At 34.7% G+C, this 26,500-nt stretch overlaps 3 protein-coding genes across 5 annotated transcripts in view; 1 reads left to right on the top strand and 2 right to left on the bottom strand.

The window, feature by feature from the left end:
* Positions 1 to 1,421: 1,421 nt before the first annotated feature.
* On the top strand, positions 1,422 to 6,141 carry llph (LLP homolog, long-term synaptic facilitation factor). Its single transcript, XM_015601150.3, has 3 exons — positions 1,422 to 1,525; positions 2,975 to 3,207; positions 5,144 to 6,141. Exons 2-3 carry the CDS (start codon positions 2,994 to 2,996, stop codon positions 5,308 to 5,310), a joined length of 381 nt encoding a protein of 126 aa, XP_015456636.1. The 5' UTR covers positions 1,422 to 1,525; positions 2,975 to 2,993; the 3' UTR covers positions 5,311 to 6,141.
* Positions 6,142 to 6,638: 497 nt separating this feature from the next.
* hcls1 (hematopoietic cell-specific Lyn substrate 1) lies at positions 6,639 to 20,341 on the bottom strand. 2 transcript variants are annotated; one of them, XM_015601151.3, is made up of 16 exons: positions 20,221 to 20,341; positions 18,966 to 19,049; positions 16,313 to 16,386; positions 15,394 to 15,523; positions 14,979 to 15,089; positions 14,819 to 14,873; positions 14,026 to 14,136; positions 13,739 to 13,849; positions 13,122 to 13,232; positions 11,796 to 11,851; positions 11,646 to 11,715; positions 10,714 to 10,862; positions 9,308 to 9,442; positions 8,017 to 8,233; positions 7,864 to 7,932; positions 6,639 to 7,412 (listed from the first exon to the last, which is right to left on the bottom strand). In XM_015601151.3, the coding sequence occupies exons 2-16, from the start codon at positions 19,047 to 19,049 to the stop codon at positions 7,276 to 7,278; spliced, it is 1,620 nt and encodes a 539-aa protein (XP_015456637.1). In that variant the 5' UTR covers positions 20,221 to 20,341; the 3' UTR covers positions 6,639 to 7,275. The 2 variants fall into 2 exon arrangements, with proteins under 2 accessions (XP_015456637.1, XP_049329858.1); XM_049473901.1 differs by lacking the exon at positions 13,739 to 13,849.
* A 1,187-nt stretch (positions 20,342 to 21,528) lies between these two features.
* golgb1 (golgin B1) overlaps positions 21,529 to 26,500 on the bottom strand; it is an 87,991-nt gene continuing 83,019 nt past the window's right edge. For both annotated transcript variants that reach the window (XM_022671465.2, XM_022671466.2), the window contains exons 18-20: positions 25,356 to 25,427; positions 24,934 to 25,024; positions 21,529 to 24,097 (exon numbers count right to left, since the gene is read on the bottom strand). In XM_022671465.2, coding sequence (XP_022527186.2) covers positions 23,960 to 24,097; positions 24,934 to 25,024; positions 25,356 to 25,427 — 301 coding nt within the window. In that variant the 3' untranslated portion in view covers positions 21,529 to 23,959. The remainder of the gene's footprint in view (positions 24,098 to 24,933; positions 25,025 to 25,355; positions 25,428 to 26,500) is intronic.

Raw genomic sequence — 26,500 nt, 5'->3', positions numbered from 1 at the left:
CTGATGAATAACACATAAGTATCAGTAAGATCAGTATTTAGAACAGATCAGAGGTTTAAAAATATAAGTGAATGTGGGATCACTATTAGACAAATGACAGATAATTATTGCTCTTTCTTTTTTCATATACAGTACCTGTCAAAAGTTTGGACACACCTCTTCTCATTCAACGTGTTTTTTACGTTGTAAATTTACTCTTTTGAAGACATTAAACTTATAACGAAACACGTTCAGAATTATTTTGTAAATAAAAAGTGTTACAAAATACAGAATATGTTTTATGTTTTAGCTTCTTCTAAGTAGCTCATTTATATTTAAGGACAGATCTGCACACTCTCGGTATTTAAATCTCACTGTTTTCTTGAGGGAGAGTCACCTGGAATAGTTTTCTCAGCATTTCTGGAGGTGCTGAACAATAGCTTCTGCTTTTCCTTCATGCTGTGAAGCTCCAGCTCATCCCATATCACCGTCTCAGTTGATCAGGTTGAGGTCAGGGGACTCACCTTTTTTTCTGTTAATAACATAATATTTAATAATTGTTCATGTCTTTGATATAAATCTATAATGTAGAAAATAAATTTAAAAAGAAATAAAGAAAAACTCTAAATTAAAAGGTCTGTTTAAACATTTGACTGATACTACATTTAAATTTGTGATGATGTTTAGTTGCAGTGATATTTATTTATTTAAAAAGTTTAACATCTTTTTAAACCCTTGAGTTCAGCGCCCCCTGCTGGAGCCCCTGATCAGCACAACCTGCTGTAGGGAGTTTCATTTGAATTAAATCGCCTCGTTTGCTGTGTTTCACTCTTTGTACTTGTGTAAGCCTATTTATTTAGATGCTTATTTCTGTTTTGGTTGCTTGCTTGTTTGTATCTATTTTTTCTACGTCTATATATTACGTGATATGTTCACATGTTCATTTTGAAAAAAAAAAAACAGTGTTTTTTGTTCTTTTTCAGGATTTTAACAGCTTGATGTATTGTGTATTGTTTTAGATAAATTATTTTCTGTTCTGGTCTAAATTAAACTTTGATCTTCTTTCGGTGTTTTTCCTTTTTTCCTGAGCGTTTCTACAGCGTTGTTTCTAAATGTTGCTTTTAACTGTTAAAATCCGCCATCTACAGGCGGCCGATTGTAACTGCAGCACGCACTTAAAGTGCGTTATGCCGATTTGTGTTGCTTTGCCAAACCATGCTACCCTTGTCCATGAAAAAAAAAAAAAAATTATTAATAATTGGCAACTATATATTTCTATAACACGAAGCAAATGATAAGTGCTCGGATTGTTTAAAGAAGGACATCAGAATTTTCATTAAAAACAAATGAAAACATAAAAACCATGTGATCAGCGCATGCGCAGTGCATGTCGGATGTACATATCGACGGGTCGCAGAACTCGACAGAACACCACAGGCGTCTAAGCGCTGTCGCAACTAGCGTTGTCGCAAAATCACTAACCCAGGGTTCAGTTTCCGGCACAGAGGAACACGTGTGTGTTTGTGTGTGTGTTCTCTTTAATAAGGTAAGTGAAAACGGTATTCATCTCTATTAATATGTGATAATTCTACTTTCTCAGAGTGAATCAGAGCGTAAGTGAGAGAGAGGCAGAGTTACAGCTGCATGTGGCCGGTTTATACAGCTGTATTGTGTTATATTGATCTCTAGCTCCCGCTGCTGATGATTTAGAAACACATAAACTCAAGTTTGACCGATTTAATCTTTAATTTATCTCATTATAAACAACCTGATTGTAGCAGAGTTAACTCTAATGGGTTTAAAGTTTACATTAATCATATATTTTTTTATAGTTAATTGTTTTTGTTAATATTTAGTGGTTAGCTACCAGTCAAAAGTTTGGACACTCCTACTAATTCAATGTTTTTCTTTATATCTTTATTTAATTTGTTTTATACATTGTATATTCATATTAAAAACGTGAAAACGATTAAGGGACACATTTAATTATTTATTAAACAGTAAAAAAAAGTGTTTGGCTTTCACAATTCCCTGATCTTTGGAATTTGGGATGAGCTGCATCTTCTCAGTGTGAAGGAACAACTATTGTTTAGCACCTCCAGGAACTCCTTCAAGACGCTGAGAAAACTATTCCAGTTGACTCTCCCTCATGAAGACACTGATATTAAAATACCAAGAGGGCAGATCTGTCCTCAAGGATAAATGTGCAACCTAGAAAAATCTAAGGATATAAAACATATTCTGGTTTGTTTTACACTTTTTGTTGACAAATTATGTAAAAAATATGTAAGACAGGAAACGCATTAAATAAAAAGACACATGTCCAAACTATTGACTGGTACTGTACATAAAGTATGAATCAATCTAGTTTAGCTTGAGTAAATAAAGAGAATCACTAAAGTTAATAGCTCAATAAACAAGTTTGTTCACAATATGTTCTAATTCTGATAGAAAAGCATGTTAAACAAAGTTTTTTTTTTCTTTTAATGTTAATGATGGAAAAACAACCTTAATACAACCTAATGGGCTACCTTTGTTAATGTTAAAATTCTGACATGAAATTAATGTTCATTTAAAGGTGTTAAATGGCTGAATCTACACTCAATGCTTTCAGAAGAAAAGTGCATTTTCACTTATAATAATATTAATAATTATTATTTAAGTGCTTCTTTCTGCACTGGAAGACCACAGTACAGGGTATAGGAATATAATACAAACAACATAAACATTTTTATTGTAAGTAAAGTTTGATACAAATCATACATATAAAACCAAAATCTTGAATTGTGCACAAATTAATCAGTTCTGACATTGGAGATTAGCGTTTTTTCAATGCATCATAGTTGCTGGTTATATAGTGGTTATATATTTTTGTATGTAGCTTTTTACAAATAGATTTAATGTGGCATAAGTACATTTAAAATAAACAATTCAAGTTAATTAGTTAACTAGTAATTTTCATGACAGTAATGCAAACTGAATCTTCGCTCCACAGCGAGCAGATATTCAGAGCGATGGCAAAGAGTTTGCGCAGTAAGTGGAGGAGGAAGATGAGAGCGGAGAAGAGGAAGAAGGTCGCTCCGAAGGAACTGGCTCGACTCAAATCCACTCTGGGTCAGGGAGAAAACGGAGAGATCACCATGAAGGACATGGCCGAGATCGCGACTGTGGTTCCTGTTCATAAACTGAAGCAGAAATCAGAAGACGTGGAGATGAAGACAGAGGAAGGCGAGTATACCCAGACACACACACACACACTATTAACAGGGACATGAACATGAACCTTCTGCTCCAATTCACTTAAAACATTCATTTTAAATTAACAGTGTTTTGTAAAGTCTTTAAAAAATTAACATGCAGAACAATTTTTGGAAGGTTAATCAAATGTATTTGATTAATTGAATCACAGATTTAATATGATTACTGAGATTGTAAATCTTTACATATAGACTCTGAGTAGATCTCAGTAGATTGTGCTTCTGTTAGAATGTTTTAAAGAACTTTTATGTGGCAGTGATCTTCATGCTTTAACATTTTGCACCTTGTTCAGGAAAAAAGCTGTAGGGCTAATGGAGTTACTTGCTACTCTTCACAGGGGATTTAATTTATAAATAGCAATTCCATGTCAAGTCATGGACATTTGGTCCTAATACGTCAGCTCTGATTTAATTCAGTAATTTAGCCCTACATAATGGAGCTGACACACATTTTATCATTAAAGATTGTGTGTGTCAGTTTTATCTGATTCATTTTAGGCCAATTTCGATTATAGTTCTAATTGATTTTTGGCTTTATTGTCTTTATGTGTCTGCACTGATGTTTTAAAAAAATGTTATGGTCATGAAAATTAGCCTTGAAGGCATGGAAACATCATAAAAAATAATGGAAATGTATTAGTCAAAACGTGTATGAACCCTGTCTTTATAAACCAGCTAAATTGAGCCTTTGTTTTTTCTCATAAAAAAAAAATTGGATAAGACTTTTTAGCTGTTTAGTCAGAACTACAACATTTTTAATTGTAATTAAGAATAAATTATATATTAAAAATATATCGAGAATCTTATTTTTTATTTTTTTATAATATTGCCCAGCTCTATGCAGAACTGTAGTAATGTATATTAATATGTATGCAGATGTGGAAAATAGCAATGTATAAAAAGATAATGTATTAACTAATTTATGTATTTGCTCATTTGGATGTGTGAACAAATGAGAGACTGTAAAGTGCTGATTTTAGTGCTTATTTTAGAGCCATGGCAGTAAAAAGCTGAGAATTATTGTTTAAATATTAAAAATAAGATAAACACGTTTTAATTCAGGTTTTGTGTGGAGAAAGAAAGTTCATTGCTGAAAATTATTGCTGCTGCTGTTCAAGCTAGGAGTTTTACAAAAGGTTGTGAAGTATGATAAGGGAACCTCAATATAATATCTTCAAATCTACAAGCAATTCTTTAATATGATTTCGATATTTTAAATTCTTACATAACAACTGAAAAAAATTTTTGGCTGAGTTATATTTCTGCGTAAAATCTGTGGTGTAGACTGTGAGAGTCACCTACTCCACTGTGTGCATTAAAACCTCAGAGTTTATGTGTCTTTATCGCTCTTCAGTTCACTCCTGAGGGTGGGAATTTGTAGGCAGGAACAGGAGGCTCAGCAGACCAATCAAAGCTGCTGCTGTCTGTGTTGTGTAGTAACATTCTATCCTATCATCCCCCACTGCCCCCTCAACACTCCTCCACTGGAGTGAAGCAGCGTTATACCAAATCACCAGAGCACTTTTTTTCCCCAAAAACCTGCTCACATGCGATTCACAACTACACATTTTAAAATGAATGAAAAAATATATATATATGGAATGAGACCTTTAAGAAGCTTAAGAAGCTTTTATATTTAAAATAGTGCAAAAATCACTGGAGCATAAAATATAAGTACAGGTTCTGACAGAGTCACTCTACACCTTCTGCATAGAAATATTTGTAATCTCAATTAACCTGCTTCAGAATCACAGTAAAACACTGATTGGACTAAGTTGTGAAACTCACCCAGTGCTAGTGATGAATAAAACATTTAACATTGTTTTACCTGTAGAACACAATGCAGATGTGCTGAACTGATTTAGCCGTTTAGGGCTTTAGTTAAAAGTTTCTGCTTGTTGTTTCAGACGGACCGAGTAAAATGGAGATGGACAGTAAGCGCAGTAAGAAGACGATGCTGGATGAGCACGGACAGTACCCCAAGTGGATGAACCAGCGGCAGGCCAAGAAGCTGAAGAGCAAACGCAAGGCAGTCAAAGGAAAACACAAGCTGAAGAAGGGCGTGGCCTGGTAGACCCGCCCTCTACCTCCGGACTTTATCTTCACTGAGTTCTGATTCAGCTAGTTTTAACTCACAGGGTTTGGCCACACCCTCTGAATCTGCTGGCAGGGGGGCGGTGCTTGATTTTGGATAAATGGAGAAGGCGGATCCTAATGCTGTAGGGTTCTGCTGGCTGAGATTATTGTATCTGATGTACAGTAACTGTGTGTGAACTGCTGGGTTAATGTCTTGTTGGATGATTGAGAATGATCTGTATTGTAATGATGTGCATCCTGATAGAGAGATGGACAGTGATACTGCATTTCTCTGCAGTAGAATCAGAGATATAATAATCTGTAATATTAAAAAACTACAGGAATAGTCCAGTACTGTCCAAACTTAAATCTTCATCTGCAACAATAACCATTCAAAATATTTTTTTTTTTAACGGCATGAATAATGTCATGTTAGGTGATTACCTTAAACTATGTCATTTTGTTGATTTACCATAAATAAAATCACTTTTGGTCAATGGATACAAACAATGCATTTTTGGTTGATTATTATACGTGATACCTAAAGATATGTAATTTCCACAAATGACAAAAATGTAATTTTTGGTTGTTAATTATAAATAATAGATTTTGATTAAATACTATATTCTTTTTGTCAGTGTAGTTTTGCTTAATTACTGTAATAAATACAGTATAGCTTTGATCCATAAATACTATAAATACTGTAATTGGTTGATTACCTTAAACAATTTACACAGTTGTTTAAAAGTACATGTGGAAACCTGAGCTGTGCTGTTTTTTGGCTTCTTCTTAAAATCCTCAGTTTAATTAAAGTTTTGCATACTGTAAATGTTTTTGTATTTTATGTTTCTGTGTTAAACTATCAGTGGTTCTGGCAATACTACAAGTATGGTGGTGTCAGGTTCAAGCCTAAATCAGAGGAAAGTTTTTGTAAATTATAACATTGCAGGTCATAGTGACTTTAATATTATTCCTATGTTTTGTGTTTTATACAGCTAAAACGGATCCTGTATACCGGATATTTAAAATATATTTATATTATATCTATATTAAAAATGTTAATTTTATGTTTAGTTAGATGCTTTTTATTAAATTCTAAAAAATCATTAAACGTGACGCACAAAGTATTTTACATAATTTTTAAAAACTTAAAACATTGAAATTACTTGTTGGCAATTAACTGTATATTACAGATGCAGCAGACAGAAATAAGTTTAAAAACAAACTGGAAATTTGCCTTATACAGCGATATCTGCTTATCCTCACTCTGGTATTATTATTGGAACTGATAGATTCTGGTGAATTATTAAGACTTTGTGTCATTAGTCATGTCAAATATAAACAGTTTATTGTTTATTAAGTTCTTTTCATGACATTAAAACATCATTTTCCAGGAAAGAATTCAGTTTATTATGAAAAATCTGTTTTAAAACACTGTACCATTCCATTGCACATTATATTCTGTTTAAATATTTGCATTTTGTAACTTTGCAACACTGTGGATAAAACACTGATTTGCAAGTTCAGACCATGATCTCAGTGCATGATATTGAGTTGAGTGACAGGGTTGAAGTGGGATTGGAACTCTAGACATGTTCGTAACCATTTCAGTCATTACATAAATCCAACTATACTGATTAAAAAATATGAAAACAAATCATAATACATATTTCAAAATATTATATGAAACAGATTTAACGGACCAAATAATCAGTCTTAAACCAAATCTGCAGTAAATAATACATTTGTAAGCAGCGACAGTTTGATACTAGTTTGGCGTTCTGACGATGATTTTCTTTTAAAAAAAATTAATAAAAGCAGTAAACAATATTTATTACTATAATAATTATTTTGTTTTATTGTTCCAAACAATGGTGGATTTTTGTCAGGCAAATTTGGCAACCCTTCAGGCTACAGCTAGCGAGAATGAGATGACTTTAAAAGTGGGCGGAGCTTCAGCACTTTACTGCATGAGCTCCACAAAGCTTGATGGGAAAAGACCAGTTCGACCATGGCAGGTTCCCTTCCACCAGCCCTCGTCCACCATCTCTATGTTAGTGATGATGTCATCAGGCATGAAGGAGATCTCGTCATCCGCTCCTGAAAACAGAGGAGAAACTAAAGGGTTAAAAGTCTGGACTCATAACTAAATGAAACATAGTTCTAGTTTTAAAAGAGATTATAACCAGTGATGTCAGGATGTAGGCCTGGGTTTAGTTCAGTTAACTTTTAAGTTGCCATTTGCTTTAAAAAACAATTAATTTTCTGTAAAAAAAAAAAAACAGCTAAAAACCTAAAAATCGAAAATCTGACAAAAAATAAGTAAACAAAAAAACAAATTTCATAGGGCCCTAAAGGTTGGAGCGGGTTAGCCACAATGGTAATAGCCAGCCTTGATAGGGTTAGAGCTGCAGTGCTGCATAGCAAAATTATAATATATTATATTAAATATTTTGGGAATATTCTATTTTGCCAAAAAAATGAGTGCATGCTTTATTTATTTATTTGTAGAAAAAGACTATCATACTAATTCATGCTAAGTGATACTCACCGCCCTCATAGTCATAAATAGCTCTGGCTGCCTGACCACTGCCAAGGTCCTCGTATTCGTTATCTGCAGCTAAGACAAAGACAAATCAGGTCAGACATTTACAAATCAGCACAAATCAAGGTGTGTGTGTGTGTCTTTGTTTGTGTCTATTACTAGTGCATTTAGCCGCTGCTATTTCCTCATATCCTCCCTCATTCTGATTTTCTTCTACATCCTCATACTCTCCCTCAGCCTCACATCCTCCCACATCTATGTCCCGGTGAGGAAGAGGAGGAGGGGCGTCTTCATCCTTTGGCTCCTCCTCATGAAACATGTCAGCAGATCGAGGGGGCAGGGAGGGGGGCTCATCATAATCAGGCTGATCATCTTCCTGTAAATAAACACACACACGTTTTATAAGCCTGATAGAATGTAGTCATAGTCACATATACAGTATGTACATTCATCAAATTGATCATTCATCTTCTCTTAGTCTAATGATGCATCCCCTCTTAAAGTCTTTCATCTGGGCAAAGTCCATTTTAGCCACATGTCCAGCATTTAATTACTTTGAAATATTGCTAATAATTCATGTTTGTGTCTGTACTTCCATTTGGAAGAAAAAAATATGTTAAAAGTATCACATTCTAACAGATATGTGATAAGAATGAATTTCTCTAAATTGCAATGATTTTAATTCCACTTTCTGCAATTTCAATTCAAATTCAATTTAACAATTTTTCACTGAGGGGTACACCACCCAAAGACTGCCTCTCATGTTGCACCATGCATCCAGAGGAATGTAATTTCTTTGCACTGTATACTTGTACTCAGATGGAATGACAATTAAAGCCTCTTGACTTCACTTAACTTGAATGTCAGGACTGTGCAAAATTAAAATCATTGCAATTCATACTTTTAACATACATTTTTCTTCCAAATGGAAGTACAGACACTAACATTAAGCATGTTAATGTTTAATTCCCTTAATGTTAAATAATATCTTAAATATCTTCATTTCAAAATAATTAAATATAAAATAGATAAAGTTATCATTTATGAAAGTGCTTTAGACGGTAACTTTGTTGCATGTGATGGTCAACAGTTGCACAAATGGCCTAAATGTCTGCAAAATCATTTTAAAGACTTGGATAAACAAGGTATCCAGGGAAATTAAGTGTTTTCATTTAATTTCACACAGTTTAAAAGTTAGTACACTTTTAACATCTTTTTAATAGAGTTTTTAATTCATTGTTAAACATGTTATGTATCATGAATTTATCTGTATTTCCTGTAATTAGAATTCGAATTGCAATTCTGCTTCATGTTTGCAATCTCAATTCAAATTCATAATCTAAATCGAGAATTTACTTGGAATTCAGGGGTCATTCTCAACTCAGTTATGAATTTTGTACAACCCTGGTAAAGCTGGCATGTAGTTGCATAATGTAAGCTGTAGTTTTACCTGAGCTACAGGTTCAGGTTCAGGTTCGTCTCTGGGTGTTTCAGGCAGTGGTCTGAATGCCTGTTGAGGGGTCTCGGCGGCCGCTGGGACAGGCGGGAGTCTCCTCTCCTTCACCTCCTCTTTACTGCTCTGCACCTTTACACACACAGTTACATCATCTGTGTTAGGGGTATTAGGTTGCTCTAAACCAAATCTTAAAGATAAATGTGTTGCAGAAAAAGCCTTGAAAAAGTGTTTTCTAGTGTTCTCTAAGGGCTTTCCTGAGATAATCCTTAAACATCTAGAGTTGGTTTTCCTGGACAGGAATTAAGCATAGTCCGGGACTATACAGCATTGTGAACGAAGTTTCTCTATTTAAAGAAAAATAGCCCACGACTAGGCTTAATCCCTATCCAAAAAGTGTTTTTTTATATGTAATGCTCTATTCCTTTAGATTTACTTATAGGACACAAACCTTAAGTAAACCAAAACAAGAAAAGTAAGAGTTTGAAGTCATTTTTTACGATGAGAAGATAAGATTAGAGTACAGATCTGACTGTTATTTAATAAAGTTATTGAGCTAAACATTCTACAAAAGTCTACAGAAAGTTGCTAGATTTATCGCTACTAACTCAAGAATTTGTTACAGGGGTGTGAAGTCTCTATGTAAGCAACACTTGCAGTGACGTTTAGTGAATTAATTTTCTTACAGGTACCATAAAACTTTATTGCAGAAAATCTTTTACAATAAATCTCTTACCATCTTTTCTTAGTTAAATAAAACTCATAAGGAATTTTATGAAACAACCTTGAAGGAATTGTTCTCGGTAAGGTAAAATCTTTCTCTAAGTATTATTTTAAAGGTCTCATTCCATAATTTTTTTCTTCCATTTTAAAATGTCTAGTTGTGGTCTCTAGTATGAATGAATGCCATGTGAGCTGTTTTTTGTCACAAAAAAGGTGCTCTGGTGATCCGGTATAACGCTGCTTAGTCCACTGGAGAAGTGGGGGGGTGGAACCATAGGATTTTGACTCTTGCTCATGAATATTCATACATGCAAACATATCGCCTCTGATTGGCTAACTGAGACACCAGAAGGCGGACAACTGTTGGAAACGTTTTAAAATAAAGATATTTTTACACTAATAACAGTCTTTGCAATGTCATATGTTACTTTACAACAGGTATAATTCCCACTGACCTAGTCTTAGAGTCTCTGTAAAACACCAAATCCACCGGAGATCCTATTTAAACCTATGTAATCATGGGTGGATTTTTACATTTAACTAGCATAAACAGAGCTGTTTTAAACATACACCTACCTCTCTCAATTGTACTTCGCTGGTGGTGTTCCATAGTTCTGAACTACTGGGCCAAGCATACAACACTAATGTGTTATTTGCACAAAGTGTGTGTCTGTGTGTACCTGCTGTCTATTTTGTGCCTCCTCTCTCTCTCTTTTCTCTCGGGCTTGTCGTCTCGCCCGCTCCTCCTCTGCCTTTTTACGGTTCTCATCCTCGGACGCTTTGGCCATATTCTCAAACCGGGCCTTTAGATTACCAGCACCAGCACTTGCTAAACACACACACACACACCAGAAAATTACTGAGAGTTACAATCATCTAACATACACTATGTGGGCAAAAGTATTGGAACAACTGCTCATTCATAATTTCCTCTGAAATCAGAAATATTAAAAAAGTGTATGCTTCTTTTGTTGGAATAACTGGAGTAAGTAGCTGATTAATGCATTCATATAAAGCAGCTTTTACAAACATTGGACATACAGCATACCAAAAGCTGTGCTTTACAATGAGACTGTGTAATGTTTTAGCAACAGGCTAATATGCTAGCCACAAGCTTATCTCAATACAATGTCCTTATACAGAATAGCACTTTGAGAATAATCAATATTTTGATTATTATTATAATTGAGGCTCTGACCCAGATAGATCCATATATGGGCAAATGTACTATATTGCGACAGTAGTGTGTTTTTTTCTGGCACCCTATAAAAGTATTTAGACATCATTGTATCACCATTTATATTATTCAGAAAATTCCTGAGAAAAGGTGGAAATTTCCAGCATCCAGAAACTCGTAACTATCACTGCTGACATGTCCCCAGTTTCCACTATCTGTTGCTTTGTAACAAGACCTAAAATGCATTCTAGTTCACCTTTATACTATGTAGTTAGTCACAATGTTTACTATACTATTAATTACCAGTGCATGGGACTTTACAGTGCCCTTAAAATTACATTCAAATTCCACTGGACGATTGAGACACTCAAAGCCAGCAGCCTACAACTGTAAATCTGATTTTAAATGAAATCTATCAGAATGTCTGTCACTTACAGGTCTCGAGTGGCAGAGTCTTCTCATAAGACGAGGTCGGTGACTCCATTTCACTGAACGATGCTGCACTCTGTGAACAGAAAAGCATAAAACACACATTGTATTCTTTAAAATAACATACCATCTGCTATTGATCATGTCCAAATTTACCTTATCCATACGGTCTTCCTGCACACCGTACCGTCCTCCAAATCCCTTTGCATAATCTATAGGAGAAAAAAATATCAATAATATGTTATTCTTACAGTAAGGTATAAAATATGGCTTTTTAAACAGGACAATGCTCTTCCACATACTGCTGACTTCTTAAGAGCTCGCCTTAAAGATACAGAAACTATACTACGTGCAGCTGCATCACCAGAACTATCCCTGATTGAAAATATGTGGGATGCTGTTGGATGCGCTATTAACACCCCTAACCCTGCAAAATCTACAGGAACTGAGTAAGAATATTGGAGCTGCATGGAATGGATTAAGAGAGGAACCTCTACAACTCTCTGCATGGTGAGACATCTGGCATGTTGCAGTGTTACACATGCATTACACACTACTTCTGTATGTGTAGCTCAATAAATGTTACCCATATCAGTCTAGATTTTTTATAATTTATTGATCTTTGTTAATTGTTGCTTTGAATAGCACCACAATCCCACATTTGTTTACAAAATATACTTATATACTGTATACTTACAAATTTATACTTACAACTGTATACCTACAACTTAATTTTTTTTAAATAATCTATTAGTCAGGTAAATACAGTTACTGATACTGGCAGTAGTATTTATGAATGCAGGGGGATGTGTAGTTAATCAGAGGTGGGTAGTAACATGCTACATTTACTTTGTTACGTTTAATTAAATAACTAGATAACTTCAAACAAATGGGTACTTTTTAGTACTTTTACTTGAGTAAATTTGTGATGTTAAAAAGATACTTTTACTCAGCTATGTTCATCTCCATTTCTCCTGTTACATTTGTAAGCACTTTTTAATCAAATGCAGATTTGTTTGGTGCTTTATTCATACACACATTTAATAGGTCCCCTAAAGCCTGAACTGAGTAAACATGGCTAATGAAATGGTGAAGCAGGTAAACAGTGGTGGTTAGCAGGTAAAGAGTGGCAGGTAATCTGGGAGGTAACTACTGATAAAAGTTGTTTTGCTGTGGCTCTAATATGAGTAAAGTTGAAAATAAATGCTTAATATGATTTAATCATGTATCGTTCTTGATCTAATGTTGCCAATGCTTTTCTAAGCTTTTTTTATTTTGTATTTCTATTTTTTCCTATTTTGATTATTAAATAAGATTGAGAGAATAACTCACAATTTAAATATTGTTTTTATTGAATATTTTCTTACTTTTACTCAAGTATAATTCAAATGACCACTTTTACTTGAGTTCTGTTTTTGTCTTCTCTACCCAGTTCTGGTAATATTATTAGTGTATAATATGATAGAACTGCAGGTATGTTACCTTTCTGGGACTCGTGTTTCTCAGTTTCTCCTTTATAATCGTAACCAAGAGCCGCTTTATCCACCTTCTCTTTCTCCACTCCAAACTTCCCTCCAAAACCCTTTGAGTAATCTAAAATAAAGGATAGAATAAAACAGTGTTTACCAGAACTACAACAATTAACACCAATTAACACTCTTAATGCAATGTCATATAACTGCAAAATCATAAAAAAATTAATGATGGCTAATGATATGGTGAAGGAGCTAAAAAGTGGTGGTTAGCAGGTAAACAGTGGCAGGTAACTTCTGATAAAAGTTGTTTTGCTGTAGCTGTAATATATGAGTAAAGTTATAAGTAAATGCTCAGTATGCTTAAATCATGTATCGTTCTTGAGCAAATTTTCTCAATGCTTTTCTAAGCTGGCAAGTTTTTATTTTATTTTGTATTTCTATTTTTTCCTATTTTGATTATAAAATAAGATTGAGAAAATAACTCACTATTTGAATATTGTTTTTACTGAATATTTTCTTACTTTTACTCAAGTAATAATTCAAATTGAGTTCTGTTTTTGTCTTTTCTACCCAGTTCTGGTAATATTATTAGTGTATAATATGAAAGAACTTCAGGTATGTTACCTTTCTGGGACTGGTGTTTCTCAGTTTCTCCTTTATAATCGTAACCATGAGCCGCTTTATCCACCTTCTCTTTCTCCACTCCAAACTTCCCTCCAAAACCCTTTGAGTAATCTTAAATAAAGGATAGAATAAAACAGTGTTTACCAGAACTACAACAAAATCATATAACTCAAATATAAATCATATAAACCATTTTCTTTCATATATTTTCTTCATTTATTTCACACACTTCATATATCACACACAAAATAATATATCACAAATTATTTATCTCTCATTTACATTACCTTTCTGGGATTGGTGTTTCTCAGTTTCTCCTTTGTAGTCGTAACCCAGAGCAGCTTTATCCACTCTCTCCTTCTGCACTCCGTACTTTCCACCAAACCCTTTGGCGTAGTCTGATAAGCAGTGAACAGGAATTTCATTTAAAACACTTAAAATTATTATTTTTGTTATGCTTCATTTATTCTGTTTTATTATATCCTATGTTTTTTCAGTTGATGTTTTTTAACTGACTTTTAGTTATATTCTTATTTTATATTGATGATATGATGTTTTTTTCCTGTTTATTTTTATTTAATTTTTCAAGTTAAAGACAATTTACACACCCACTCACTAATACTCCTTCATCAATACAGTGCCCCCAACACTAGGAGGGTGAAGACCAGCACATGCCTCCTCTGATAAATGTGAAGTCAGACTCTGTCTCTTTTTCTACTGTCACACATCAATGTAGCATCACTAGGCAACATCACAGCATGCTCAGAGCTAAGTGCCGGATCCCCAGCTCTGAAACATCAGCTAACAGACGTCTGTACTGACCAGCCTTACAAAGGGAGTGATGTACTCTCAAGAGTCTGTTCTCTCTCTGACTCTGGCTGCTGATGGAAACTCTATTGAATATTACTGAAGAGTGTGTGATGATCTAGGCCTTTTGTTAGCACCAAGCTAATAAGTGTACTTAAGGCTCCATTTCTTGTTACATGTATTGGCTGTTTCACTGAGTTTAAAGTAAGGGAGAAACTATTAAACTTTGAAATTATTTTTTTGGTTTAAAGCGATAGGTAGGAGCAATGGTACCTTTCTGAGATGCATGCTGGTCAACTTCTCCCTTATATTCATAATTCATGGCAGACTGGAGAAGATAAAGAAAATAGATCAATAAAAAGAGTAAAAGATGAGACATATTATAAGACATAAGAAATGTTTTGGTAATGTAGTTAGTGACCAGCTTCCTCACCTTATCTACACGATCCTTCTGCACCCCGAATTTCCCTCCAAAACCCTTTGCTGCATCCGTCTGGGAAGAGTGCTGATCTACCTGAGCCACATAGGAATGTCCCACTGCACCCTGGGGAGATTCCACAAAACATGGTACAATACCAAATACACTGAGCAGAAATAAAGATTAAAAAAAGGTCAGTGAGTGGAAGTACAGTTGGGAAAATTATTATTTTGATCCCCTGCTAATTTTTTAAATTAACAGAAGATCAAATAATTATTTACCTTACTGTACATGGTAGGAAGGTGTTTTTAATAAATTTCCAGGGAATGGAAGCTCAAGTAGCTGTTTCCAATACAGTGGCCCGTGAGTGTAACCTCAAGATAGATGTAGATGTTTAATTAAAATGTGTGTGGTAAAGTACTTCTCCCACCTTATCCATTCTGTCTTTCTCCACCCCAAATTTTCCTCCATATCCATAAGATGCCTTTGGGCCCGAATCCAGCTCCTTCTTCTTCACCACCTCATGCTCATGAGACACCTTTTGCCTCAGATCTGCAACACTGTAGAAACACACACAAACACCAGGTCAAATGTACTGTCCTCTCACTCAGAATTTAGATCCATTTTAGCAATTTGGCTTCTTCTTCTTCTTTAGGCTTTTGTTTAATTCTGTTGTGTTGGTTTGGAGTGTTATGTAACGGCCTGTGTCCTGGTATCTCCTCTGTGCTCCTGAGACTGTGCTGGGAGACACAGCAATCGTTCTTATCATCCTGGGGGAATCAGAGTATATGTGCAACCTGAAAGAGCTGCACTACTGCTACCAGTAGTGAAAAGGCTTCAACAAAACTCCAAATGAGAGAAGAATCAGTCAGAAAGGACAATTAGACACTAATTGTCTGTGCCACAACCTGCAAACCCATTCTCTTTTTTGAGGTTGTGTTTGTGGTGCCTCTCCAGTAAACCTGATGTGCACACTCATTTCCACCAAAGCAGGTGAAGATGGTTAACAAAAGCTTATTTTAGCTGACTGGTCAGACTGATATTGCTGAAGTTTAACTGACTTTGTGTTGTACTTTGCTGATGAAATGCTTCCTTATTTTTTTGAGCAGTGTTTATAACTATCATGTCTTATGAACCTTTAGTCAGTAAAGCCTTCATTCAGCTCTCCATATTTGGCAAAGATTCAGTACCGCTGTAGCGCTGCTACTTCCTCCTGCTTCTGCAAATGTAGTGAGTGACAGTGTTTCCGTTCCACAGTGGTTAGAACCACAGCAGTGTCTAATCTTACACTTATCTGACAGTTTTAGCTCTTACTGAGGTCAGGCCCTGCCCCCTGACTTAGCCGGTACCTGATGTGCTCCTTCCGGCCGGACCCTTCTATTGTTTTGGACCCCCACCTCTGCTCCTGCTCCGAGACGTCATTCTAAAGCACAATTGCACAGCACAGTTAGTTCAGTTTAGTATAAGTATAAGACTCTTAAAACATGGTTGCTAAATAAAAGAACATTAAATAAAATGTATCATATGCAGTTAGCTAAATAATTACATAACATTATTGTCAATTTTGTTAATTTGTAAGCCTGCTAGACAATTTTGTTTGCCATTTAAAAGTTGTATGTTTATATGTGCAATATAGAATCTTTAAAAGGCTATTGCTGCTCAGTTTAGTTCATTGTTAATCATCAGAATATTCAAAAGGTTTTGTAGAATGATCTAAAATGACTAGTTTAATGCTTATAATATTGCAAATTCTAGTAATGTTAATACTTACTAGCCTAAGTCTAAGGCTAATTAAATGCATTCCTATTGCAAATCCCAGCCTAGTGACAAACATTCCTAATCTAATTCCTAAAATTTGTAGGTGTCTACAATTCTAACATAACACTAAAAATTCTTGGTCTAATACTAAAAACTCTAGGGTAACGCCAAAAATTCTCAGTCTAAAATAAAAATATTATCAGTCTAATACTAACATTTCTCAGTCTAATGTTAAAATATCTAGCATAAAGACCTAGCCTAAATATTCTCGTATAATGCTAAACAATCTCGGTCTAATACTAAAAATTCTCAGTCTAATACAAAAATTTCTCAGTCTAATACAAAAATTTCTCAGTATAATACAAAAACCTCTCAGTCTAATGCTAAAAAGTCTAGCCTAATGCTAAATAGTCTAGTATAATACCAGAAATTCTCAGTCTAATACTAAAAATTCTCAGTTTAATATTAAAATTTCTCAGTCTAACGCTAAAAAGTCTAGCCTAACAGTAAACAGTTTAGTCTAATACTAAAAATTCTCAGTTTAATATTAAAATTTCTCAGTCTAACGCTAAAAAGTCTAGCCTAACAGTAAATAGTTTAGTCTAATACTAAAAATTCTCAGTCTAATATAAAAAATTCTGATGATAAAAACTCCTGCATAATGATAAATATTTTAGTATAATGCTAAATGTTCTCTGTTTAATATAAAAAAATCTCAGTCTAATACTAAAAATTCTCAGTCTAGTATTAAAAATTGTCAGTCTAATTCTAAAATATCTCTGTCTAATGCTAAAAACCTAGCCTAACGCTAAATATTCTAGTATAAAGCTACATTTCTAGTCTAACACAAAAAATCCCAGACATCAGTCTAACTTGGCTATGTGGTTATAAAGCATTTAGCATTGTTTGTTTACATATATATTTCATGTATATTATAGAATATGTTTTGCATTGCTAATCACTGCTTCATTTATTACATTATTATAGTTAATTATCAACATATTCAGAAGATTATTAGAGATTACAATGCAACTCATAGTATTGTATCACATTAGCTTTATTGATGTCTTATGACTAGCATGTTAGCTTGTGGCTAGAACATTTAGGAGTGTTGGTTTATTATAGAATCTCTAAAATGTTTTGCACAGTTTATCACTGCTCGGTTTTTGCATTTTCAGCATTAATCACTATCATATTCAAAAGATTACAGACGTTACAATGCAACTCAAAATATTTCATTACAGGATATTGTTGTACTTTGACTAGCATGCTAACTTGTTTCTAGTAACGTTATGCTATATTTTCACTAGCATTTAACTTGTGTCTAGTGTGCTACATTTTGACTAGCATTTTAACTTGTGTCTATTGTGTTACATTTGGACTAGCATGCTAACTTGTAGCTAGTGTGCTACATTTTGACTAGCATTCTAACTTTTGGCTAGTTTGTTAGCTTGTGGCTAAGGAGCATTCAGTACTGCTTGTTTACTTGTGTATTAAATATATCTATAAGCCTTTGCCTGGTTTTGCTAAGTCTAGCATATTCATAGATATACATAGATATTACAAATTGTAATTGTAATTATAATTTACACTGCAACTCAAAAGTATTTTATTACATTAGCTATATTGTTGTCCTGTGACTAGCTTAATAAATTGTGCTAACATCTGGCTTTTGTGTTAGCTTGTGGTTGTACAGCATTCAGCTCAGATTGTACAGATTGTAGTCCTGTAGCTTTTTCTCTGCACACTTCATTATTATCCTCCATTTTTCACCCTGGTCTTCAATCCTCAGGACCCCACAGGATAGACCACCATAGATCAGCTAATATTTGGGTGGTGGGTCATTATTCTAAGCACTGCAGTGATTAGCACTGATTATCATGGTGGTGGAGTATGGGGTATTAGTGTGTTTTGTGATGGTATGAGTGGTTCAGATTCAGCAGTGCTGCTGGAGTTTTTAAACTCTGTGTTTAATCACTTACTGTCCTCCACTCTATCCGACACTCTATCTTTAGCTGCTCCACCTTGTAGATGTAGAGTCAGAAGCTCTAAATCTGTTGCTGCACAGTTTGTGTTGGTCATCATCTAGTCCTTTATTAGTGCCCACATAATATTGCCCACAGATTGCGGCCCACAGGACACTGGCTGGATATTTCTGGTTGGTGGTCCATGCACAAGTGACCGTGAAGTGTTTAAAAACTCCTGCAGAACTGCTGTGTCTGATCTAGCTGTGCAGTGTTTTACCTCAAAATCTGGATCCGTCTCCCAGTCGTCTCCCTCTGATGCCACCTTCACATTTACATCATGGCCCACCACAGACTTCCACATCTGTACAGTGTATAAGTGAATTAATCCTCGACAGAAACTTAAATAAGCTTAAGCAATAATACAAAAGAGGGAGTGCTAGAGCATGTAATATTGGCACTACTATGCTGCAGTCGTAGACACAAGGCCACAGGCCATTATCGTTGTTTATTGAAAGATTTTGAGTTAAAGAGGACAAGAAAATAGGATCTGTTTGGTTCTAAAAACTCTTAAAATATTTCCATTGCTGTTCTGTTTGTAGCTGCACTGTTTGGCTTGTAAGTGTTTCACTGTTGCCAGGTTACCTGTATGTGGCGAAGTAATACATAAAGATCTTCAGTTACAGTACATTACCGGCTGATAATGGCACTCAAAGAATGCCTCTCAGCCAATCACATTGCAGGGACGGAACTAACTGTAGTATAATATTATATAAATATTTTCCTGACAGAAAGAATAAAATCATAATACAATAATGTCAAATTTGTGTTTTATTTATGCAATTTGTTAAATTACAGAAATAAACAGTATTTTTCATTAAAACATGTAGAGGATGTGACTTATTTGTACTGACAGCATTTATTATACAGTTGAAGAAAAACGGTGTTCAGTCTTTGACTGTAGAAAGATTTATAGCATGATATAACTTATCAGTGATTTTATATGTTTTGTGCTGATTATTTATTGATATTTTAGTTTTTGCAGAGGTACTAATGCATCTATACGTATGTAACATATGATTTGAGGACATTACACTGCTAATTACGCCAATAATCATTATTTAATCAATATAAAAGACTAAATATCATGGTGTTAATGTGCTTTATTATTATTCACTCAGGGCTAATCATGATAGTCTGACACGATCAGTACTGTGTTTTTCCATGACACTTTTTGCTAGTTCCTCAATTTCACTAATGCACCATACAAATACAGATTTAAAGGAGAAAATACAGGTAAAATAAGTGAAATACAGGTGAGCAGTGAGCAGAAATTGGTCAGTCGGTTATAGCTGTCTATAAAAGGTATTTAAAGCATTTAGAACAGAAAAGAACTCCCAAAACACAGCAGGTCTCAACAAGTAGCAAAGCTGACACTTCCTGTTAAACTAAAACTCTCTTTATATATCTGATAAATATAATACTTCAGAGATCATACAGTGAAAATAGGCTGCCAGAAAGCGCTGTGTACTTACTGTATCGCTGAGATTTATTAAAATAAGATGTTAATTATTAAAATATCCTTTAACTTGCTCCTGGTATTCAACTCCTCAGTGCTCAGCCTGCGCACACCTCAACTGTGCGCTCACCGTCAATTTCTTTTCACACCCATCTTCCGGCCGGCCCCGCCCTTCTGCGCTGTGATTGGCTGAGCAGGGGACCCGTTAGTTTAGAAGTACCAGTTAGACACCAATTCATTCATCCAGATTACGAAAGAACACACAAGGACTCATGTAGTAATTTAAAAGTGTTAAACGAACCAAAATACTCTTGTTTACTTGCGGTTTCTGAGGCTGGTAACTCTGATGAATTATCCTGCGCAACACAGATAAGCTTGTTAATTTTGGTCTTCCTTTCCTGGAAGTTCTGATGAGAGACAGTTTTATCACTGTATCTGAGGTGCATCCAAATTTTCTTTTGACTGGTTAATTAATGGCAAATAAAGTAACATATTTTCAAAAAGTACATACATGTGATCATTAATAAATGAGTTAATAGAGCTAGCATGGTTAATAATTATTTGAGACTTTTAACCATGTTTATGACTATTGTAGTAAGTCTTAATTTCTAATATTAAATATAAAATAGTCTAATTTTAAACATACACTCGCCACTGGAGCAGTGGTGCAATGTCAAATGTCATTGTGGCACTGCTAGGAGGTGGCTGGTTATCAAAAATATTGATAAAAAAAAAAAAAAAAAAGAAAATAAACTCAACATATCAAGAATGAGCTCATTTACTGTTTTGTCATAGAATTGACATGACCTACAGCTATTTTCTGGTTTAGTAAACTAGTTACATGAATTATGGGAATTATGGTACAATTATTTTCTGTTTTGCAAAGTCATCTTTTATATAAAGATTTCAACAAACATTATTTAAAAAATAAATATTTGCTAAATAAAGTATATACATATACATTGAGCTAATTTACTTGTCTTTCACAGTACACTCACATGATCAACAAAGCTAGGTTCTAGATTAGCAAGTTAATATTAGTGCAATATTTAACATCCATCATGGATAAATGGATTTATCCATCATGGATAAATGGTAAAAACAGAAGATTTCCCAATAAAACATCCTGCACTAATTCAAACATGTCAATCAATCTTATGGGTAACATTGATTTTGTGTGATGTATTTGTTTAGATTAATTAAACATTTCTGTTAGTTCAATAGAACTTTTTTCATGGAGAATAGCAAACTTTAGTTTAATTAATACATTAGCGTTTAGCTAATTTTAAGCTAACAAATTTAGCAAAAGATAAAGAGACACATCTTCCCTTAAATAAACTTTATTTCCAAAAAATATCCCTTACAAAGAAACACAGAGGAGAACAGGTGTCATTTACATTGATTATACAGGTAGAATAGAACAGGAAGCCCACAGCAGGCTGTGCTTATCATCTCTTCATCATTAACCACGCCCACATCCACACCAGACCAGACCAGACCAGACCCAGCACACTCAGCAGCAGAGGGAGGAGGAGAAGATCAGCATTAGAATAAGCTGAACACAGTAACTCAGTCATTAGTGTTTACAATATTAACATTATTACAGAAATCACAGATCTGACCCAAAAGTCCGTTTTCATAGCAGAACCAGAAACTAAGCCCACTTACTGGAATGTGCATCAGCTGTAGTGAGTTACAGCGTTACAGAAAGAGTAACAACTAAGATATTCTTCATCTCAGAAGGATCTACACACACACACACACACACACACACACACACTTATAGTATGACGGTATTGCACCAGGTTAGCGGATAAGTCCGCTGTAAAACAGTCGTGATAATGAGGATTGGTCAGGTGTGGGACAAAATATACATTTTTGAAATATCGTATAATTTTAATTTGTGATACATTATTGATACATGACATCCAATAGCTCTCTAAGACTCGCCACCCAATTTAGACTTACTACAGTTACTGCTTCATTGCTCCACGTGGTGGCGCTAATTAAATGAATAGGGTAAACCTGCAGAGAAGAATATTGGTTGTGAAGTTTTGTAAAACTGACACCAATAAATCCATACTTCCCAGTATGTACATTTTAGAAGTATTTTAACCTCTTCAGTAACACAGATGCCGTGAAGTATCACAGAATCACAGTATCGTGATCTTAACATTATCACAGGCAATTTATCCTGATATTGTGTCACGTAATGCCCTCTGATTACCATTCCTAATAATGGCTTCTGGCATGTTCGTGTATAAGCTAATACACTTATTGCAGGGATAGAGTTTTAAAAGTGGCCAAGACTTTTGCACAGTACTGTTAATTAATCATTAATACAGTTTATTAGATTTAATTTGCTTTTTTAATGCAGAAAAAGACCCATGATTAGCTGGGATTGGTTAAAATCTCATTTAGATCTACTTTTACATCACATTAAGACATCATCTGACTTAAATAAACTAAAATAAATTGAAAATATGAAATTTATTCCACATTTATAGTATAATAACCTTTTAAAGCTGGGTAGCTTTCCCTTTAGTCACTAGCACACCCTTGTGGTTGCTCTGATGTAGTGCAGTTGGGTGTTTTTTTTTTTTTGTTAGGCTGGGTACAGCTGATGTTGGCAGTGACTATTATGGCCTTATGAAGAAACTGTGTGAACAAGACTTTGGCAAAATAGCAGAATAAAGAAACAAATTATACATTTATTTTAAAAGAAAAAAAAATCTAAATGTTTGTTGGTCAGTAAATCTGTTATTGTCTGCTATTTGTCTGCCTCTCCCTTTGACTATGTTGTTAGCACACCTACCTTATATCTACATCTACTGGCCACTTTATTAGAAACAGGTACACTTTGTAAATGTACAATTGCAGACACAGTCTAAATCAAAATAGGTAAAAGGTGCAGTGACACACAGTCCAGAACAAAGAACCAAAACTTCCTTTCTCTAAAAGTGGTGGTCTCTGTCCAGATCTACTAAACCATGGTCCAGTTTGTTTGCAGTGTAAAACACTTTCTTGATCGGTTCTGACCTGGTTCAAATAAATTACAGGAAGTTGAGGCAGGCTAACATCACCCATTAACCAATAGAAGAAGAAAAAGAAGCACTGTTGTTTTAAAATCTGTCTCCCCTTGGCATGTAGCTGTGCAGCAGTATGGGTACAACAGATTATGCTGGTGATTCTGTATCTACTGTAACTGTAGATTAACCCTTTTATATAAACAGAAATAAAATTAATCTGATGGGTATCTGTTACTCATTCTGCTGTAGAAGGCATCAGTAACCGAAGGGAGTAAAGATTCTTGCAGGAAGACAGAATTCAGCACAACACTTGAAAAAGCAGCTTGCAGAACTATAAATCAGTATGGAGTATAGGGAGACTTTGCCCATGTAGTTAATGATGACAGGATGTAGTCACTAAACTGAACTAAATGTACAAAATACAATATATCAAACACATAAAAGTTGGTCCCTTAAGGATTAGAGCAAAAAGCCATCCCCACAATATCTGGTTAGTGGTAGTCCTACGGTGGTCTGATAAAGTGGCCAAAAAGTGTAGGATCAAGGTAGGTGGTGCTACTAAACTGAAAAATAGGTGTGCAGTATAAACACCTATATATACTTACACACACATACTCAGCTTCCCTCTCTCTTTCAAAACCCCATAGATACATCATCACACACTCGCCTCCCATTCACATACTGTCTCTGTCTCTCTCTCTTTTTCTTGCCCTCTCTCTTCTCTTTTTACAGGTATCCTCCCATACAGAGCAGCAGCAGGATGTGTACAGTCAGTAGGTAGACAGATACTAGTAGCGGGGTTCGCTGACGGGAACAGAAAGCTCCTCTCAGAATCCGCAGCAGACCAGGACCACCACTCCGGGTCTGACAAACACACAACATGCACACAATTAGATCAATCTCATACACTAAGGTAAAATGCTGTAATATATGCTGAGTTAGAGATGCTATAGTCTTTTAAACACAACACACAGCTACTGACAGTATTTTCTAATACTATTATTGATAATATTTCATAATTATTATCATATTATAGTAACTTACCTTCCTAAAATATTTTTGGCAAAATTGGCGTTTTTTCAGTTTACTCCTATATCCAGAGTGTAAATAATTCTATAAATCTAGTTAGAAAAGATCTACAATTTGTCAATGTTAAAATGCACACATGCATACACATTTTTGAATAAGGATTTTTTTATTTTTTATTTTACCACTCGACTATGTAAAACATTTTTAAATAGCAATAACAACTGTGTTTTTTATATTTTCTATAAAGGTTAAAAATGAGTTAAGACTATTATTTTGGGAAGGTGTCGATATGTTATTATAATATGGTATGATCAATATATTATAACTCCAGACTCTGATTTATTAGTGTTAATGGTTTTTCAACTTCAGAACAAAGCACTACTCGTATTACACCTTAAAACTATCAGTATATTATTATATATCTGAGATATCAGTATAATACTGTGAGATTTTATAGCATTCTAACTAAAAACACATATTTATTATAATTATATAAAAATATTAAATTATTGTTATATATTATTATAATTATATTATAACTAACTTACTATATATACACACACACACAACTACACACAACTATAAGAAATTTCTATTTTTTTCATTAAAAATCAAAATTCTGCTCTACTCTATATAATGACAAAAAATGTCATTATACACGCTGTACATACTCGAGTAACAGTGCCCTCTGGTGGTTCAATGAGGACAGACGTCTCAGATGTGTTCCCCTGCAGTCCTGAGTGCCACTCGTCCTGTGTGAACCTGCAGAGGGAGCCAGTTTAAACACAGTCAGTATGAAATTCGTACAGCCTTTAAATTTATACAAAAGGTTACAGGATGACTAACAGTATAAAAATGATGCTGCTTTTTTATTTCACACTATACTATACAGATCTCTCGTTTCACTGTATTGTAATTTTGAATTGTACTGAAAACTGTAGATTTGTATTTATTGTACTGAATAACTGAAGCTGAATCTGAATGTATAATGTGTGAATGTAATTCTATTGCTATTCAAACTGTATGTCAGTGTCAGGTCAGGCTCCTGTAGGGCAGACAGCAAGTGTGTGGTAATCAGGTATTAGGGTCAGACCGTGTGAGGTGATCTCTCGCTGCAGAGAGCTGCTCCTCCACCCTCAGCCTCAGCTCCACCTCCTCGTCCAGTCTGACCGGGACACACAGAGACACAGACAGTTATTAAGAAAAAGGGCGACATTAATTACCAGCAGGACACCCAGAGTACCTTCACCCAGTTAACGACTGGCAACGTGTCACCGTTAATATGATAATTATGCAACTGCAAACAGTATAGCTATAATCATACGGCTATATAGTCATATCATAATATTATACCCATCTTCTAGTTCCTACACACATTGTCTATTATTTCAGCTCTACTGATTATACAGGCCACATTGTATTTGTATAATTAAAAACTGTAGTCCTGTATCGGTTTCTCTGCATATTTTATTATTATCCTACTTCTTTCACCCTGTTCTTTAATACTTAGGACCCATCAGGAGAGAAAACCACAGAACAGCTATTATTATTTGGGTGGTGGGTGATTATTCTCAGCACTACAGTGACACTGATTATCATGGTGTTGGTGTATGATGAGTTAGTGTGTGTTATGATGGTATGAATGGATCAGATACAGCAGTGCTGCTGGAGTTTTTAAACACTGTGTTTACTAACTGTCCTCCTCTCTATTACACACTCTTACCTCTAGCTGCCCCAATTTGTAGATGTAAAGTCAGAGATACTAGCTCTGAATCTATTGCTGCACAGTTTGTTTTGATCATCCTTTTCCTTCAATAGTGTCCACAAGATGCTGTCTATTGACTCTGAGGTGTTTAAAAACTCCAGCAGCACTGCTGAATCTGATCCACTCTTACCAGCACAACATACACTAACACCTCATACACCACCACAATGATAATAAGTGCTGATCACTGTAGTGCTGAGAATAATGATCCACCACCCAAATAATAATAACTGCTCTATGGTGGTCTATTCTGTGTGGTCCTGAGTACTGAGGAACAGGGTAAAAGAAAGAGGATAATAATAAATTATGCAAGAAACAGAAGGTCTATAAAGTGCTCCTATATGATCAGTGGAGCACATCCGATGGACAGTGAATGTAAAAACAAGAATGTTGTCATAATATTCAGGTATAAATGTGTATATGCTAAATAGCAGTACAACTACAACATTTAAGCTATAAACTCCAAAATAAAG

This window comes from Astyanax mexicanus, chromosome 2 (assembly GCF_023375975.1).
Source record: "Astyanax mexicanus isolate ESR-SI-001 chromosome 2, AstMex3_surface, whole genome shotgun sequence".
In the NCBI taxonomy this organism is placed as follows: Eukaryota; Metazoa; Chordata; class Actinopteri; order Characiformes; family Acestrorhamphidae; genus Astyanax; species Astyanax mexicanus.
Note: the sequence above shows the minus strand (reverse complement) of the source record. Positions and strands in the feature narration are given on the sequence as shown.

Coding starts and splice junctions, on each gene's coding strand:
- llph (XM_015601150.3), top strand. CDS start 2,994: ATGGCAAAGAGTTTGCGCAGTAAGTGGAGGAGGAAGATGAGAGCGGAG. Junction 3,208..5,143: donor GGAGATGAAGACAGAGGAAG/GCGAGTATACCC, acceptor TTGTTGTTTCAG/ACGGACCGAGTAAAATGGAG.
- hcls1 (XM_015601151.3), bottom strand. CDS start 19,049: ATGTGGAAGTCTGTGGTGGGCCATGATGTAAATGTGAAGGTGGCATCA. Junction 15,524..16,312: donor GGCCGGAAGGAGCACATCAG/GTACCGGCTAAG, acceptor GTGTTTCTACAG/TGTTGCAGATCTGAGGCAAA. Junction 11,852..13,121: donor GAAACACGAGTCCCAGAAAG/GTAACATACCTG, acceptor TTTCTCCTATAG/ATTATGCAAAGGGATTTGGA.